This window comes from Manacus vitellinus, unplaced genomic scaffold (genome assembly GCF_001715985.3).
Source record: "Manacus vitellinus isolate BGI_N305 unplaced genomic scaffold, ASM171598v3 scaffold_63_pilon, whole genome shotgun sequence".
Classification (NCBI taxonomy): domain Eukaryota; kingdom Metazoa; phylum Chordata; class Aves; order Passeriformes; family Pipridae; genus Manacus; species Manacus vitellinus.
This window is the reverse complement of record NW_021940711.1, coordinates 140,674-157,585: the sequence shown is the minus strand read 5'-3', so window position 1 is coordinate 157,585 and position 16,912 is coordinate 140,674. Positions and strand designations below refer to the sequence as shown.

Genomic DNA, 16,912 nt, shown 5'->3' with positions numbered 1-16,912 from the left:
TTCACAGCAATTCCATGGACTATTTCTGCTGATGGATAATAATTCCTGCTTCTGTCTCTAACGACAGTCGTTTGTTGGGCAAACATCCCTGTACCAATTGATTCACTGTGATTGTCATCATTATCTCCCAGCTTTAATTACCTCTTGATAGGAGCTTAATCTCCTGTTCTTCTCTTTTAATGCTGGCTTGGGCTGTGTTTGCAATTGCCAGGATCTGTTGGTGAGTCCCTGTGTGCCCCAGTGATTTGACTGAATGACATGTCACTTTTATAGGGCAACTGTTGTCTGCTCAGTAGGATCAGGGCTGACTTTTGCATGAGGGGACAACACCTTTTGAGCTGTGGTTTCACCTGGGAAAGGTGTGCTGAGAACAGACTCTGTCACAGCTTCTAAAAAAGCAGCATACATAAACACACATGGAAAACATCCTGAATATATTCCCTGCCATTGCTGGGGGTTGGAGCTGGTTCGTCTCAAGTGCTGCAGGTAAAGGTGACATGGGAATGGTGGTGGCACTTCAACCTGGGCTCCTGGTGTTGCCAAACACCCACAGCTGAGAAAACCCGTGGAGGAGCAAGGCAAGGAAGAAAGAATGTTTATAAAGGCCGAACAACATGTAGGGAACTAAAAATTACTGATGTGATTTCCCTTCCTTTGCAAATAACCTCAATGGGTCTGAAATGCCCCCGAGCTCTGAGGAAGCTCAGTTTGCCATGGGAGTATGGATGAGAGGATAGAGAAGAGGTCGGAATGACAAAGTGGCCCCATGATGGCAGCAGAGGGTGAATAATAGGACAGTAAAAGCTTCTGGAGACTGGAAGAATGTGCTCTAAGTAACCTGATTTACCTACTTTGTACAAAAAATGGGATTTGCCTCCAGCAGCACTGGCAGAGTGAAAAGGTGGTGGGGTAGAAAACTGTGTAGCCATGCCCAGCATGCTGCAATTAATGCAGGTGCCAACCACAGGCTCAAACTCAAACGCAGGTTCTGAGACCTTGATGAAGAAATTCAGGGCCATGAAGGGAACTCAAAAGCATTTGCAAGCTGAAATTTATACAGGAATAAACTAGAGCCCAAACCAAATCCCCAGTCCTGAAACAACATCTGATTTTCCTTAACCAGAATTAGCACCAAACACTCATCAGGAGATTCTGGAAGCAGGAGTGATAAAGGATCCTGCTCAGCAATATTGACTGATCTGAGCTCTGGGAATCTGCACCTTGCTGCTCCCATTCTCCATTTGTGAGAACGTTCCAAGTGGGAGTGGAGATTCCCCTCACCTGCATCCAGCAGGTACAAAGCAGGATTAAATCACCCATGTAACCCACCATCTCTGCAGTATCACTGCAGAGAAAAGCTCCTCAGCACTGGTTCTAGGAATGATACAGGGAATTGCTGGCCTCACCTGGGCCCTGCTCCTGCTCCGCTGTCCCACCTGCAGCCTCAGGAAGTCAGGGCTGCACTGATCCCAGCCACCACCAGCCCATGGGACAGAACACTGCTCTAAGGGGCTGGAGCAAAGTGAGGAGTGCTGAGTGTGCATCCACACTCCTTGGAGAGGGCAGGGAGAGACGCTCTGGGACAGGATGGAGAAAGGACGTGTGATGGCCATGGGGCCACCCCTGAGCTGCCCTGGGGACACTGCCAGCTGTAAAGCCACCAGGATCTCTGTGCAGTCACCTGTGCTTAAGGTGACACCAACTGACATGCCCAGGGTGCAGAGCCCTGTGGTGGCATGCATTAAGTAAATCCAGCTGCCACGGATGCCAGGGCTATTCCCAGCACCACGCTGATGGCTGGGGACACCCTCGTGAGCAGCAGAGAGCAGACATTATGAAACAGAGGGGCCACCCCCCTGCAACACCCAAGCTCTGGTTCCTGCTCCCAAGGTGACCTGTCCCAAAGGCATCCAAGCTGAGAGTGGAACTGAGGAAGGCCTTTTTCCTCCTCTTTACAGCAGGAGGGCTCACCAAACCTACAGTGTGAAATGCAGCATCTCAGGACCACAATAAATGTTTTAGTCCCAAATTTTGCAATATTTAAGAGATTACCTTTTTCTGTGGTGGAGGTAAAGACAGAAAACTGCACTTTGGAAAAGAGAGGGTTTCATCACAAAGCTGCATATCCTGACCCACACCACAGGGAGGATGCAGACAGACTCTCCAAAATCAGCACTCGGAGCTCTGCAAGGTAAGTCCAAATTCTGAAAGGAAGATATTTCCATTCACACTCCTAAGAAATCGGTACAGGAGATCAAAAAAGACCTTTGACTGGAGGAGCTCTGTGGCTGCACTCATAAGAACAGGCTGGATAAATGTTGCTATTGTCTCGTGGACACTGTTGCTCCTGCCTTGGAGCAGGAAAGCCCACCCAGCCTTTGGGGTTGCTGTTTATCCTGGGCAGCCCTTACAAGGTTTGTCCAATCCTTGCCAGCCTATCCACAGTCCAAGCCCCAGGATCTGCTGGAGCTGCTCTTCTTCATGGAGACACCACATCCCCAAATGCTCCCACAGCCTCTGCATGGCTCCCTGAGGTCTGTGGCTTTGGAATGGCAAAGAGCACAAGGGCTAAGCCAGGTTGAGGAGGCTGGGGAGGGACCATCTCATCCTCCACACATCCAGCAGTGGTGTCCCCAGTCCTGAGGAAGCTGTCCAGGGGCAGCCAGCCTTTGAGGAGCCCAGCACAGGCTGTGCCCCATCCAGTGGCAGGCCCCGCCCACGGCAGGGGAAGTTTATTGAGGTCAGATGGTACGAGGAGCTGCACGGCTAAACCCTGCCTACGTAAAATACCCTTTAATCAGCTTAGGGGCTGTTCAGGAACTTCTACCTCCCCCATTCCCTTTTCCCCTCCTTGCCATACCTGTGTGAGGCCATGTGGGCATGGGGTTGTCTCTGTGTGTCTGCAGGTAAGCCCTGCCCAGGCCCTGAGCTGACGGTGACGCTGCTGCCAGCGGGGAGCAGCTTGGAGGCATTTCCTTGCATCACTCCCAGCTCTGTAAGAGAAAGGACCCTAATTGGAATAAGGGGATTGGAGGATTTAGCCTTCTAAATGCTCCTTTCTTGCACAGGATGCTTTCAGGAGTGGTTTTAATCTTTACCACCTGATTTTGTGATTTTGGCTGCAAGGGGGAAGAGCGGGATGGCAGCAAGGGGTGAGCAGGGCAGCTGTAGGTGGGCTTGGGAGAAGGAAGAGGAAGATCACAGTCCTGTATGGTCACGGGACACACCTGGAGTGTGCCCACTTGCTCTGAAACCAGGAGGGAAGGTGCTGGACACTCTGGTTACCTCCATGGCTGGCACCATCATCCCAGGCCAAGGACAGAAGACCAAAGAGCCTTTTAAAGACGAGCTGCTGCTCCCATCAAGCACTTGCTGACCTTTACACCCTTTGGAACTCCCTCCCAACCTCTCTGAGTGCTGCCCAAGCGGGAGCACCCTGCCTGCCCCCAGGCAGTGTCCCCGGGGTGGCTGCACAGGTGGAACAACTCATCCCCCTGCAGGGACATGGTGGGACAGGACTGGGTGGCTTCCTCCCAGGGCTGCTCTGGCCATCCTTGCCCTCCTGGCCCAGCACTGCTCCCGGCCCAGCTGGCAGCTGCCCTGTCCCTGCACACAGAACTCCCCTGTGTGTTCTGGCCCTGTCACGGCTCCAAGTGGCATCAGCGGCGCAATCCTGGCCTCCAGCTGTTTGCTGTGTCTGGGAAAGAGGGGAAAGCACTTCAGGGAATTCACTGGAATGAGAAGAACGGCACCCAGCTGTGCCAGGTGTGCCATGCCAGCACTGAGCACAGCAGCTCCTGGCACAGCTGCTGCGGCTGCTTCGACTGCATCCCCCCCTGGCCTTTGCCAGGGACCTGCAAGGACCTCCAGGGGAGCAGGAAAGGGCTTTTTGTGAAAGGGCACCCCTTCCAGGGGAACAGGAGCAGGCTTTGTCAAGGGGAGGGTGGAGGGAGCTGCATTTACAGGTGCTTGCTGCTCCCAGGCATGCCCTTCCCTGCCTGTGTTGCCTTCCTCTGCCTGTGTTGCCTTCCACTTCTCCCCCTGCCTAGGAGGTTTTCCCTGACAAGTGACTTAAATAAACTCACTGACGTTTTAAAACCAGTAGGGGCTTTTGAACTATGCTATTTGATCTGCCTTGTGCCACAAACCCTCGTATCCCTTGTATATCACCAGGTTACTCTTGTGTGAGATCAGTGATGGGGTTAAGCTGAAATGTGGCATCCACAAAAACACCTAGTTTTGGCTCCAAGCAAAGATGGAAAATCCAGGCATTTTCTCCATAGTTCCATCCCCCCAGCTAACCACTAGCATTAGTTTTTACATCTTACAGGGATTTATCATAACTTATCAGAAAGGTAAATGTCAAAAGACCCACTCAGTGTGTACATAAATCCCTGCAGCTTCTCACAGGGGGACTGGCAGAGCCTGGGCAGCCCGGAGAGCCCAGAGAGCTGTGCCATCCTCCTCCCTCTCCTGCAAAGCCTCACCTGAGGCAGGATGCTGCCCCTGCCTCTTTTCTGGGAAATGCATTACAGGAGATTGGAAAGCTGGGCGGCTTTGCTGCCGACGAGACTCTCACAGAGAATTGCCCTTGTCAATATGGCAAATCAAAGGAACACGATTGGCTTTAAGAGCTCTTTGTTTTCCTCCCTTTGTCCTGAACCTGAAGACAGCCGGGAATGCTGCTCCCGGCTATCAGGGCACTATTCATCAGCCGAGTTTGGCACATCTGTGCTGAAACTTTGGCAGCCACATTGTTCCACTTTTCTATTTAAACATTCAGTGTCTCAGATGTGAGAAAATATGTTGATAAAAGTTCCATCTCTTTTTGGAGACTCTGACAGATGCCTCACTTTGCCACTCTCCTGATCCTTTGAACCGGCTGGGAATCAAATCCTCAATTAATTCATCCTGGGGGAGTGCTGGGGGACCCCTCTGGGCTCCCTGGCAGGGGACCAGCTCCACCACAGCCACAAACCACGCTGCTCATCCCCCCGAGCTTCTCTTACAAACAGTCCAAACCCCCAGACCAGGCAGATGTCTCACTCCTTTGTTGCTCGGGGTGTTTTCCTGGCGCTGCCATTTTCCTGACACAAGGAGCAGCCGTGGTGGCTTCCCCAGCCCCTCCACCTCCTGCCCGGAGCAGCTCCCTCACGGCGGGGTGGGGAACCAGGACACCGCAGGATGTGCAGCCGAGCAAAGAAGGGTTGTCACAAAGCACCAACCACACCAGAGCCTCTCCAAAGGTGCTCTAAGCATTCCCAGTCCTCACTTTGACACAATTCCTCCTGCTTTCCACGAGGGTGACCCACGAGGGTGACTCTGTCCTCTGCCTCCTGCTTTTCCTTGCAGTGACAACCTCTTCCAGTATGTGGATGTGAGAGACCTTCCTTCTCCTCTGCAAGGAGGGCAGCTCTGATCCAAGAAAGGAATTGTGTCTAATGTCTGCAGCCTGTTTGCCATGGAAGCACTGTCCTAATTAGTGCTTTGCGTGGCTGCTTGTTTTTGGAAGTCAAAAGCCTTATTTCACATTAGTTTAATCCATGCCAGGATTAAATTTGTCTAGGATTAAGGCCCTGTTAGTCTGGAATATGGGCTTCCATACTGAGAATCAAGAGTCATTCAGCACTAACCCACAGGAAAAATCGAGATAATGAAAGTAAATTAACTGTTGAAGGGGATTAGATAAATGGCATTAATCCCTGTGGGAAGGCAGGGCAGCAGTCACACTTCGATCCTGCTCTCTTGGCTGCTCAGGTAGTTTAAACATAAATAAATTAACAGTATTCTGTCCACACAGTTTCATTAATGCACTTCAGGGCCTCCTTGGACTAATTTGAGTTGATTTCTCAGAGTAAAAAGGGCTCTAACAAAAGTGATCCTGTCCCAACTCCTTGCTGAGGGGAGGCTGTGCCAGAAGTCAAGTTTTAAGGACCAACCACGGATGGGAAAAGTGGTGACCAGGTGATGGAAACCATCTGCCTTGTCCAAACTTCCCAGCAAATGAGGTCCCACAAACGAGCTCCTGACATGATGGATGTGCAGCCACACTTGTGCCCACCCGAGTCCAAGACAAACCATTTCCAAAGGAATGCAGAGACAGGCACGTGAGTACCCACTCCAGGGCTGGTAGGAGTTTGGGGGCCACTCAGAGCAGGTGGAAGTGTCTCTTCTCTCTCTGCACACTGGAAGAGGGAGATGAACAGACAAATCCATGGGTATTTGGGTCAGTGTGAGGATGGCAAACCTACACTGGGATGGGAGAGAGGGGTGATACAGCTCTGTAGCTACTAAAGGAATGGCATTCTTGTGGCTGTAGAACAGGGCTGGAAGCCACACGTCTGGAGACAGAACTTGGCAAGCCAGACTGTCAGCAAAGTGCTTAAACCAAGGGGATTTTCTCCTCCTCCTGTATGGAATTGTGGAGCTGTGGCTGTTGGGCCAGAACAGACTGTGTGGAGCTGCTGCTGTTGATCCACTCCAAGGGAAGGACCTGGATCGGTGTCCCATGGCTGAAACCTGGGCTCTGGCCTTTCCATGCTGCACCTGCTGAGGGTAACCATGGCCTTTTCCAAAAAAGAGTGGGGAACTGGGGGGAACAAGGGTGGTGGCTGGAGATAGGATTTGTCCCACAGGTCTCAACAGTTTGGATGAAACTCCGAGAGCTGGAGCCTATAAATACATCTTAGAAGCTCCTTGTCTTATAAAAAGCTTCCAATAATACAATTTCCCGCCTCCATGGAGTGTAAATGTCCCTTTCTTGCTATGCCTTCTCTTCCCAGTGCCTTCCACAAAGCCCAGGCTGATCTGAATGCTTTCCTGGCATTAACATCTGGGCTGAGGCTTGGTGGCACAGCTGGACAGATGCCCACAGAGTCTGGACCAGGTCCCACATCTCCCAAGCAATCTGGGCTAGAAATGAGGGGTCACAGCTCCCCTGTCTTTCCTGCCTGACCCTGCAGGTGCACAGGTACCCCTCAAACAGCATTTTTCTCTCATTTCCAGCAATAAGACACCCCAGCCCTTCTGTTCAGCTGCCACCCTCCCTTTGCTCCCACACTTGCTGCCTGTCTGCTTTCTTCCTCAATCCTGCATTTCTGCAGTTGATTATTACTGCCCAAGCACAGGTAAGGCACAAAATTCCTTTGGAGTTGCATCCTGCATTTGCCAGTTTCTCCAGCTTATCAAGACCACTTTGAATCCTCACTCTGTGCTCCAAGATGCTCACAGGATCCTGTCTTGGCAGTAATTTAGCTACGGACTCTCTGGACCCTCACTCAGGTTAATTATAAACACTTAAACATTACCAGGTTCTGCACATACCTTGGCATACAATTTCCCAGTTATCTGCCCAACCTATAATAATTCCAAGTCTTTCCTCTCACAGTGCTTCAGAGAACACCACCCTGTGAGACCGCGGTGAGAGCTCCCGGGGGCGCGGCGGGGGGACGGGATTACCGGGACACGGGGAGCGGGGACACCACGGAAGCTGCCCCCTTCCCCCGGGCGCCCACCATAAGCCGCTTGGTGACAGTGTCCCGCGGGGCCGGGCCGGGCCGGGCGGGGGCGGCGGCGGAGGCTCCTCCCCGCGGCTCAGGGCGGGCACTCCCGGCCCGGCTCCCCCCTGCAGGGTGCGGGGGGGCAGCGGCCGCGGGGCATGGGAAAACGGCACGGACCGGACCCCCGCCCCGCCGCCGGCCACAGCATTCGCCGGCGCTGGTGTCGGAGTCCTCCTCATCCTCCTCATTCGGGTCGGCGGAACGGGCTGGTTCTGTCTGAGCAGTGTGCACGAACGGGCGCTCAAGACCACCACCAACGTTACTTCATTCGTCAGCCATCGCCGGGGCCGAACCTGCGCTGCCCCTCCTCGTCCTTGCCCCTCTACGTCTACTCCCGAGGTGAGAGTTGCTCGGGGGTCTACGGGGGGACGGGGGGCTTGATGCTGCCCGCGGAGCCTGAAGGTTGCGGGGCTGCGCGGTGGGATGGGCGAGAGCCCAAGCACCGAGGGGCAGAGCCGCTTTCCGGGCTTGTTCCCCACCTCCATCCCGCCGGTCCGGGAGTGCCAGCGCCCTCGGGACAGCCCCTGCGCCCCGCGGTGCTCGTGTGGCGTTCGGAGCACCGCGGCTCTTACCTGCGAGTGCCACCGGGGCCGCGGGCGGGTCCCGGGGCTGCCCTGCCGTCCGAGCCGCAAACACACCGAGCGGAGATGCCCCGAGTGCAGGTGCCTCGGGGCGTCTGCCCCGGGCCGGGCCAGCAGCTCCTGAGGCTGAGTGGTTCTCTCTGTAACAGGGAGATAAATGATTACTGCCAGGGATGGGTAAAGCCTTGTGCTTGTGGGGGATTTTGTTGGGTGGGTGAGGGGGCTCCCTGGAACCTGCCCGTTAGTACCAGCTGGAGGCTCTTCCCTGCTCAAGTGGATGAAAGCATCCACAGGGCAAAATACGAGGTGTTTCCACCCACCCTTGTGGTAGCTGGTGGTGTGGACCTTTTTCTCAAGTCGTGGGAGAACATCTCCCCTCTCTCCCACGCCATGCTGAGCATCCTTAGGCAAGGTAGGCTGTGGATTAGGGCTTAGGATGGTCTCTGCCTGGTCCTAGGATTTTGCAGGACATTGTGACCTCTCTGGAACAGGTATTATGGAGTGACAGGTTCATCAGGGGACCATGAGAAGAACCAGTGAAGAAGAGAAGCATTAGATGCCCTCTTTTTCCACTGTGCCATTGGTTTTGGTGGATTTGCTTTTCCCTGGTTACCTCTGTTTTTCTGGTCAGAAAGGCACATTCTTCACCATTCTTCTCAGATACTTTTGTAACTGAGCAGGCCTGGGGCACTCCCAGGCACCCACAGTAATTCCTGAGGAACCAAGTTCCGCCTATACGTGAAGGGAGGCCAGAAGAAGATACCAGAGCGTGCCTGGAAAGCTGGTAGCACTGAAACAGGGGTTACCTGAGGAAGCAGAGCTACAGGTGCTGTGGAGGTACCCAGGATATCACCAGGTGATATCACCTTCTCCTTTGGGAAGGAGCTGCATAGCCCCAAAGGCTTGGCCTGGTGTGTAACTGCTTCCTCTCTCTGCCCAAGGACTGTGACAGTGGCTGGAGTCCCAAAGACTCTGTGGCACTGGCGGGAGCCACTGCAGCAGCAGTTTATACCATCCTCAGTAAGCGGAGGCATCCCAGCAATTAGGGCCAGTACCAGGAGCACTTCCCCAGCTGAACTGTGCCATGGAGCACACCTGTACCTGTCCCTGTGCCTGTCCCTGTCCCTGTGCCTGTCCCTGTGCCTGCTGTGCTCCTCTGAGCAGCTCTCTCCTAATCCCTGAGTGCCGGAGCTGAGCCAGGCCTGAGCCAGGAAGCCTCTGGCAGGAGCTGAGGGTGCTGGTTATGTAAACATCTTTGCCACTAAGATCCGTGTAAGTGATTACAGAAAAGAGGAAACAGTTTTAGCAGATTTGCATGTTCACCTGGCTCCTTCTCCAGGTCAGGGAAGATGAGTGTTTCCCAGTGGGCACAGCGGTGGAGCAGCCAGGACAAATGACACGAGCCGTTTTCCTGGTGAGGGTGATGCTGCTCTGCCTAAAACTTCCAGTGGTATGGCATCAAAAGACCTCTTTTCTTGCACTTTCTTATGTGAGCCTAATGATGCACACATCATTAGGTATCTTCTGGTGTCTTCTGATGAGACACCAGACCTTTATCCTCTCCAAATTTCCCGTGGCTCTCTGTGAATGCATGTCAGCCTGTTTGCTGCAGGATTCAGGATTAGCCTTTCCTGGAATCTTAGAGCTTTAATGGAAATAGATGTTCTTCTGTACCTGGCTAATGTCTGAGCCACACAAAATACTGGGGAGGTGAGACAGGCCAGCAGTTATAAATCAGCGCTCAGGGGTTTATTTTCAGGCACCAATAACTGGGAGAGGTGTCCTGGAATTTCAGGCCCTCGTAATGTCTCAGGTGGATGATCAGACTTGCTCCTCATGTCTGAAAAACCTTGACCTCAACGATTTAGGTCAAGAAAGGACATTAGAGCAGACATGAGGCACCTCTGTCCTGTGTCCTATTCCCTCCCCTCCCTCTCCCCTTGCAGGCTGGGTCGTGTCTTGTGGGGAATGCTGCAGCTGTCACAGCTCATGACAAAAGGCCCCGTGTCAGCATTTGGGGGCACGGGGACAATTCTTTGGCTCTGATGCTGGACTGTGCCCACTGGCAAGGATTATTCCTCTTCCAGTTGGTGCCACAGCGTTCTCAGTCCATGCCATGCCCTCGAGCCATGGCTGAGCTGAGACAGAGGCTTGTTCAAAGTCCAGCTGGACATCTCCTAATTCCCTTTCGGGCTCCTGCTGTTCCCTGCGTGTGGCAGGACTGAGACAAGAGTTGGTATCACAGGAAATACAACCAGAACCTTTGGCCCTGTCCTGGCTCACGGCCTCAGGAGCACTGGAGGTGTAAGAGGTCTTCTGGCATCAGGCCAGTTCAGAAGGCAGATTTTTCCTTACCAATCAGCTGAGCTTAGGAATATGGATACCAAAATGGGCCGACTAGGAAGGCAGCTGCAAGGGTGTTTCAGAAGCCAAGTCTGCCTCCTGCCATCCACCATCCTATAAAATCTTCTCCATAACTTCTTTGTATTCCAGAAAAGGGGAGAATCCCAAGAGCCACTGAAGGTGGAGCTGCTCTGGAGCGCTTCCTAAAGGCAGTTCGTGCTGTGTGTGATCCCTAAAGCTTTACACAGTGTACCTGGATGGGCTAATCTGCTGCAGTCTCCTGTCATTATGTACCCCTTAATCACATGGCCCAGCAAAGCCTCTAATCCAAAGTCACTCTCCCTTCTGAGGGGTCCTTGGCACGTTTTGTAAGGTGGGCAGGTGGCAAACACCATGTAATGGAAAGTTCTCTCCCAGCACCCTCCCCAAAGCCAGAGTCTTGGGGATTGGTGGAGAAAGGGAAGGGTTTGTAGCATTTTCCAGGTACCCAACTTGAATGTCACATCCTCTGAAGGTGCTGCAGCCTGAGAGCTCTTGTCCTTTTCAGAATCAATTAGTTCCCCCAAATCAAAAACAGGTTTGGAAAACTGTAGCTCAAAATCAAATTTTCTCTCTCATAAGCTGAACTGAACTTGTCAGGATCCCAGTAAGCTCGGCAAAAATTTGGGGTTTGATGATTCAGGTTTCAAATTCAGTTTGGAGTGGCTGCTCTGTGCTGGAGAAGAGGCTGACTGAAGCATTCAGGTCTCACTCCAGCCCTCCCCTGGAGGTATCTCAAGGAGATGCTGTACAAAAATAGCCAGACAGTTACTTCAGAGTCTCCTCTGGCTTTACAGCTCCTCTAATCATAATCCTGGGCCTGACATCACCACTGCCTGGTATTAATCCCCACGGAGGATTAATACCTCCTGGCAGGGGCAGGGGTTTTGGCACCTTCCCATTGTTCCCTGGAGCATGTTCCCCACATGGCTCTGCTCTGTGCTGGGATGAATGAAACCAGAACCTGCTGTTTAGCACCTGCACAGGAGCAAATCCAGACCTGCTTCCTGAACCCTGCACGAGGGCAGCAACACTACACTCCACGAGCACTGCCTGACTGTTGCTACAGGGGAATAAGTCCCTGGGATTTATGTGTACAGATATAAAAATTATTGTTATGGAGTGCATTTCCTATAGATAAAAATATATAGTAAATATTCACCTTAGATGATGCACATTACTTATAGGTAAACATATATAGTAAATTAAATATATTACATGTAGCAATATATACTATAGTGATATTTATCATTTATGTTCTAATAAGAGCATATATAGAGTGTTTGATAGTTTGCATGACAAGGGGCCATTGCTACTGAACACTTTGTTTCCAAGCTAAAATCACACTTATTTGTACAGTGTGTTTGGTTCTTAAGTGAACCTCTCCCTGCAGAAGGACCCAAAGGATGGTGAAGTTCTCCTGACCAGCACAAACCAGGAGGAAAATTCCCTGCTGCTCTAATGGGAACAGCCCATGGAGCCTCCTGGTTACCTGTGCAGGCGTGAGCACACAGACAGGACTCTGCCTGTGCGGAAGGAGCTCACTGGAATAATGGCACAGGAATGGGATTGAGGGGGTGTATTTCTGTATCAGCCTAAAAAGGGCTTTAATGCTAAACCAACAGGCTGGGTTTGTACCTGGGTGAGATGAGCGCTCGCTTGGAACAAACTGCTGCAAGTAGTCTCTGGCTGTACCAGCGTCAGCCATTGCTGTCCTGCTGCCTGTCCTGCTGCCTGTCCTGCTGCCAGTCCTCTGCCAGGGGCTGTGCAGAGCTGTGCCCCTGGCCAAGATGACCGAGCTGAAAATCACAAAGCATGGCAATCAACACTTCCAGTCGTCTGGAGCAGTGACAACACTGGTCACTGCTGCTCTGCCCTGGCACTGGGACTGTGCAGGGAGAGCCAGAGGTTCTATCTCCCTGCCCAACCCTGGTCTCCATGGGCTGGAGTTGTGCTTTGCCTGCCAGGACAGAACAGTTGTGTTAACAAAGGGAAACCGTTCGCATTGTCTGCCAACAGGACATTGGAGCAGTGGGGACCTGAAAGTGGAAGAGGAACTTTGTGTTCTGCCACTTGCTGCCTCAGGGACAGAGCCAGTGGAGCTGTGCAGCGACTGTGGTGCTGGGGAGGCTCTGGGGGTGTGAGGAGGGTGGGGGCTCCTGCACTCACCCAAGGCAGTGGGGGCCATTCTGTGTCCATTTCTCTGCCCAGCACAACTCACCTGGCCATGCTGATGCTCTGTGGGCTCAGTTCTCCTGCCAGCCCTGGGCAGGCTGTGAGCTCCTGCGCGGGGCTGACTCCTGTGTGCCACTGCCGTGCCGGGAGCATTGTGCCATGGGAGGAGCGCTCGGCCTTGGGCTGCTTGTCTGGAGGAACTGGGAGTGGCTGAGGTGCCCAGGCACGGAGGTGTTCCCTGTCACTTTAAAGGCATCTGCTGACCCCGGGATCTTTCCAGTTCCAGGGAGGTGTGTGGTCCCTGAGCACGGTGCTGTGTGACGCCCTGATGACCATGGACGTGATGCTGTGCACGGCATCCATCTTCAACCTGTGTGCGATCAGCGTGGACCGGTGAGTGCCTCCCTGCTCTGGCTGTGTCAGGGCATCACGCTGCTTCCATACACCCTCGCCAGGCTCCCACAGTGGGAGGATCCCGCCCTCCCCTAAGTGGGGATGCTCTGCCCTACCATCCTCCATCCCAAGCTTTGTGTCCCATCAGGGGTGGCCACGCTGAAAGCACCGCTGTGTGAGGAAGCAGAGCTGCCCCTCGGGTGCTCTGGTTGTAGCCCATGCCTTGGCTATGTAAATGCCTGGGGGGGAAGGACAGGGACAAGGAGCTCTGGGGCCTCTCGGTCCCCTCACAGGCAGTGACGCCCCCAGGCCAGGCCTGGCTCACCCGGGGCTGTGTTGGCAGGTTCATCGCCGTTCAAGTCCCGCTCAACTACAACCGGCGGCAGATCGACCTGCGGCAGCTGATCCTGATATCCACCACCTGGATATTCGCCTTTGCTGTAGCATCTCCTGTCATATTTGGCCTCAACAACGTCCCAAACCGGGACCCCAGCCTGTGCCAGCTGGAGGATGACAACTACATCGTGTACTCCTCCATCTGCTCCTTCTTCATCCCGTGCCCCGTCATGCTGGTGCTGTACTGCGGCATGTTCCAAGGACTCAAGCGCTGGGAAGAGGCCAGGAAGGCCAAGCTGAGGGGCTGCATCTATGGGGCCAACAAGAAGCTGTACCACCCCCCAACCTTCCTGGAGAGGGAGCAGAGCCGGCTGGGGCCGCCGGAGTGCAGCCCCTACAGCCTCACTGGCCTCCCTGGGGACTGTGGGATGAGCAATGGGATCCAGACTGTGTCCTACCCACACCTCAGGTACCCACACCCGGGGCACGGGCGGAAGCGGGCCAAGATCAACGGCCGGGAGCGCAAGGCCATGCGGGTGCTGCCGGTCGTCGTCGGTGAGTATCCGCAGGGAAGGGCTGGGCAGGGTGGGAAATGTGCCACCTTGTCCCACGCAGGGCAGGGACCTGTGTGGATCCGGGGTGCCAGAGCAGTGCCAACAACTACCACCCCTGGGAGAGAATGCATGTATGATAACCAAGTTTCCTTCAAGGCAAACCTGTGACTCCCAGTATCTTACATTCAAAGCCAAAGTGAGATTAACTTTAGACTTTTCATCAATATTTGTGACAGGAAAGACATCCCAATTTTTTGTCTGGGCACAAGCCCAGCTCCACATGTCAGCACAGCTGCTGCCTGTTCCCTGGCCACTCTGAGCTGCCTCTGTCTTGTTTGGCCCGAGCTTTGTTAAACTAAACCCTTTTGAATGTTCCCATCACCTTCTCTCTTTACTGCCCTGGCAGGTGCTTTCCTCTTCTGCTGGACACCTTTCTTTGTGGTGCACATTACCAGGGCTCTCTGCAAGTCCTGTGCCATCCCCACTCAAGTCACCAGCACTGTCACTTGGCTGGGCTATGTCAACAGTGCTCTCAACCCCATCATTTACACCGTGTTCAACGCCGAGTTCAGGAACTTCTTCCGCAAAGTCTTGCACCTCTTCTGCTGAGCCCTCTGGGACTGGTGAGGAGGAGGAACCTCCAGGGAGCAGGAACCACCAGGTGATTTTTTGTATAGTTCATTAAAGATCTATTTCTGTCCCTGGCCTGCTGTCTTTGTTGGGGAGGAGGGGAGGAGGAGGAGAAGGAAGGCGGCCCAAGGAAGCTGCTCCCCAGCTCCCTGTAGTAAGGTGTCACAGGTGAGTACCACTGAATGCAGCTCAGATCCTCTTCCCACTGGAAACTGCAGGTTTCCAGGCTCTTTTTTCACATTTGATGTAAGCAGGGATAATAATAATAATTTCTAGTCTTCTGGCTTCTGGGGTGGCATTAACAGGGCTGTGAGGTGACATCTACCTGTGCAACCTCCTTTCCCCTTGCTCTTGATAATTTTAAATCCAAAGCCTGATTTCACTCACATTTAACAAGGGTCCTACAAAGGCACCGTTGCTAGTGCTCCAGAATTCCTTATCAAGCCATAGGATTCCTGCCAGGAACCATTTCCAGCCACGGGAAAAAAATCTTCCATGCCTTTAGGTGAACCTGGGCTGGCAACAGCCAGTGGGACCAGGCAACGCTTGTCACTGAGGCTCAGAGGGGAGAAAAGGAATATTGCACAAATTACAATCTTCCAAGTCATGATTTTGTACAGGATTGTTGCTTTCCAGGGGGGAAATTTGCTTGGAAACAAAACAGAAAAGAGTACTGCAGGGAGGTCTTGAGTGTTCCTTTGACTAAGAATAGCAATTGCTCAATGAGTTTCTCCTCAGCAAACAGACAGACTCAATTCCCAGGGGATTATCCTGTGCCTTTCTGAGCTCTGTCACTGCCTGGTTGGGGTGCAGCTGCCCCAGGTACCAGGGCCCAGTGGGAAGCTCCCCAAGAGCTTTAATGGCAGCTGAGTCACACCTACAGTTCTACAATTTAGAGAAGTTGCCCCACTTTCTTCCAAATTTTTTCCCCTTACAAGGTGCAGTAAAGACAAAATTCCAGCAGTGACCGAGGCTTGACTATAGCCAGCCACAAGCTATTGGATAAGGACAGTGGGTTGGATAAGGACAGCCACTGGATAAGGACAGTGGAGACTCCGTTGCTGCCTCATGCCCCTCCCAAGCCCATTCCTGGTGTCCCAGCTCACCTGTCCATGGAGCTGCCTTGTCCTCAACCCAGGAGGAGCTCTGCTGCTCACACCGGCCGTGCTGGACAGGGATGTGAAGCAACAAGAATAGTTTGCAACCAAAAGCCTCGTTTGATGCTGCAAGTGCAGCTTCAGCACTCCAGAGGTGCCACTTTGGAGATGCCTTTGCTGCGTCTGAATGCGGGACACAAGAAACCCTGGGAATGAGCTGGGTTACCAGGGGCTCAATTAAGACTGTCTTCTCAATTAACTAATTGTCTCCATGCTCTAGAAAACAGGAAGTCAGCATTTTACTGTGAGCAGAAACCATTGCCAGTACTTGAGTATTACTCTGGGAAGCAAGAGTGGGCATTTTGCTGTGGGAATGGAAGGAGTTGCCTGTTCTTTCCTTCCCAGGAGTATCACAGGTAATTTCTGTTCCCATCCTGCCTCAGTTCCTGCTTGGCTTTCCATGGATTTGCCAGAGACCTCCAGTCTAAGACTTAAGTCTTTTCCACTGCATTTTTCTCTCTTATTAACTTTCCTGTAGCTCTGGATAGAATGTTCTCCTTTAGACAGTGTGTGTGTGATGCTGGGTTGGGTCACTCCGTGGTTCAGCTGACCTTTCCTGGAGCAGCAGCTGAACAACCATCCTCATCCACCAGCACAAAACCAGAGTGAACACCATCTAGGACAAGTGACCCTCACAGGGGCTGTGACCTCTCATCCAGAGCAAACAACAGCCAGGACAAGTGACCCTCACAGGGGCTGTGACCTCTCATCCAGAGCAAACAACAGCCAGGACAAGTGACCCTCACAGGGGCTGTGATCCCTTAGAGGGATGGATTGTGATCCCTCAATTGAACAACCAGCCAGAACAAGTGACCCCTCACAGGGGCTATGCCTGAAGCTAAAAACAAACCCAAACCACCAACCAGAGGTTTGCGCGCCTGCCAAGAGTCCTCCAAAATCTCCAACCACAACAGCTTAATTATTAAAGAAGTACGTTAATAATTAGAATGATTTTGTTGCCGTGAACAAAGCAAATAACTCCCTAATGGTCACATCTCTAATCAGCAGCTCCTGTGGGGCAGGGACAGGACAGCCCCATATCCACGTGCACTCACCTCGGGCTTCATCCGATCTGATTCTGGCCAGGTGGATGCTACGAGCGACATTCCAGGCACGCCGTGGGATGAGGCTGTGCTTCCCTGCGG

The 16,912-nt window shown here is 53.0% G+C and overlaps 1 protein-coding gene across 1 annotated transcript; it reads left to right on the top strand.

Annotated features, from left to right (window-relative positions):
* Positions 1-7,657: 7,657 nt before the first annotated feature.
* DRD4 (dopamine receptor D4) lies at positions 7,658-14,678 on the top strand. Its single transcript, XM_029963783.1, has 6 exons — positions 7,658-7,898; positions 8,415-8,552; positions 12,542-12,660; positions 12,984-13,090; positions 13,434-13,981; positions 14,387-14,678. The coding sequence occupies exons 1-6, from the start codon at positions 7,658-7,660 to the stop codon at positions 14,587-14,589; spliced, it is 1,356 nt and encodes a 451-aa protein (XP_029819643.1). The 3' UTR covers positions 14,590-14,678.
* The last annotated feature ends 2,234 nt before the right edge of the window (positions 14,679-16,912 follow it).

What these genes read in the sequence shown, in the direction of transcription:
- DRD4 (XM_029963783.1), top strand. Translation starts at nt 7,658, where the DNA reads ATGGGAAAACGGCACGGACCGGACCCCCGCCCCGCCGCCGGCCACAGC. An exon ending in TGTGCGATCAGCGTGGACCG is followed by an intron (nt 13,091 to 13,433) that starts GTGAGTGCCTCC and finishes CTGTGTTGGCAG; the next exon opens with GTTCATCGCCGTTCAAGTCC. An exon ending in GGTGCTGCCGGTCGTCGTCG is followed by an intron (nt 13,982 to 14,386) that starts GTGAGTATCCGC and finishes CTGCCCTGGCAG; the next exon opens with GTGCTTTCCTCTTCTGCTGG.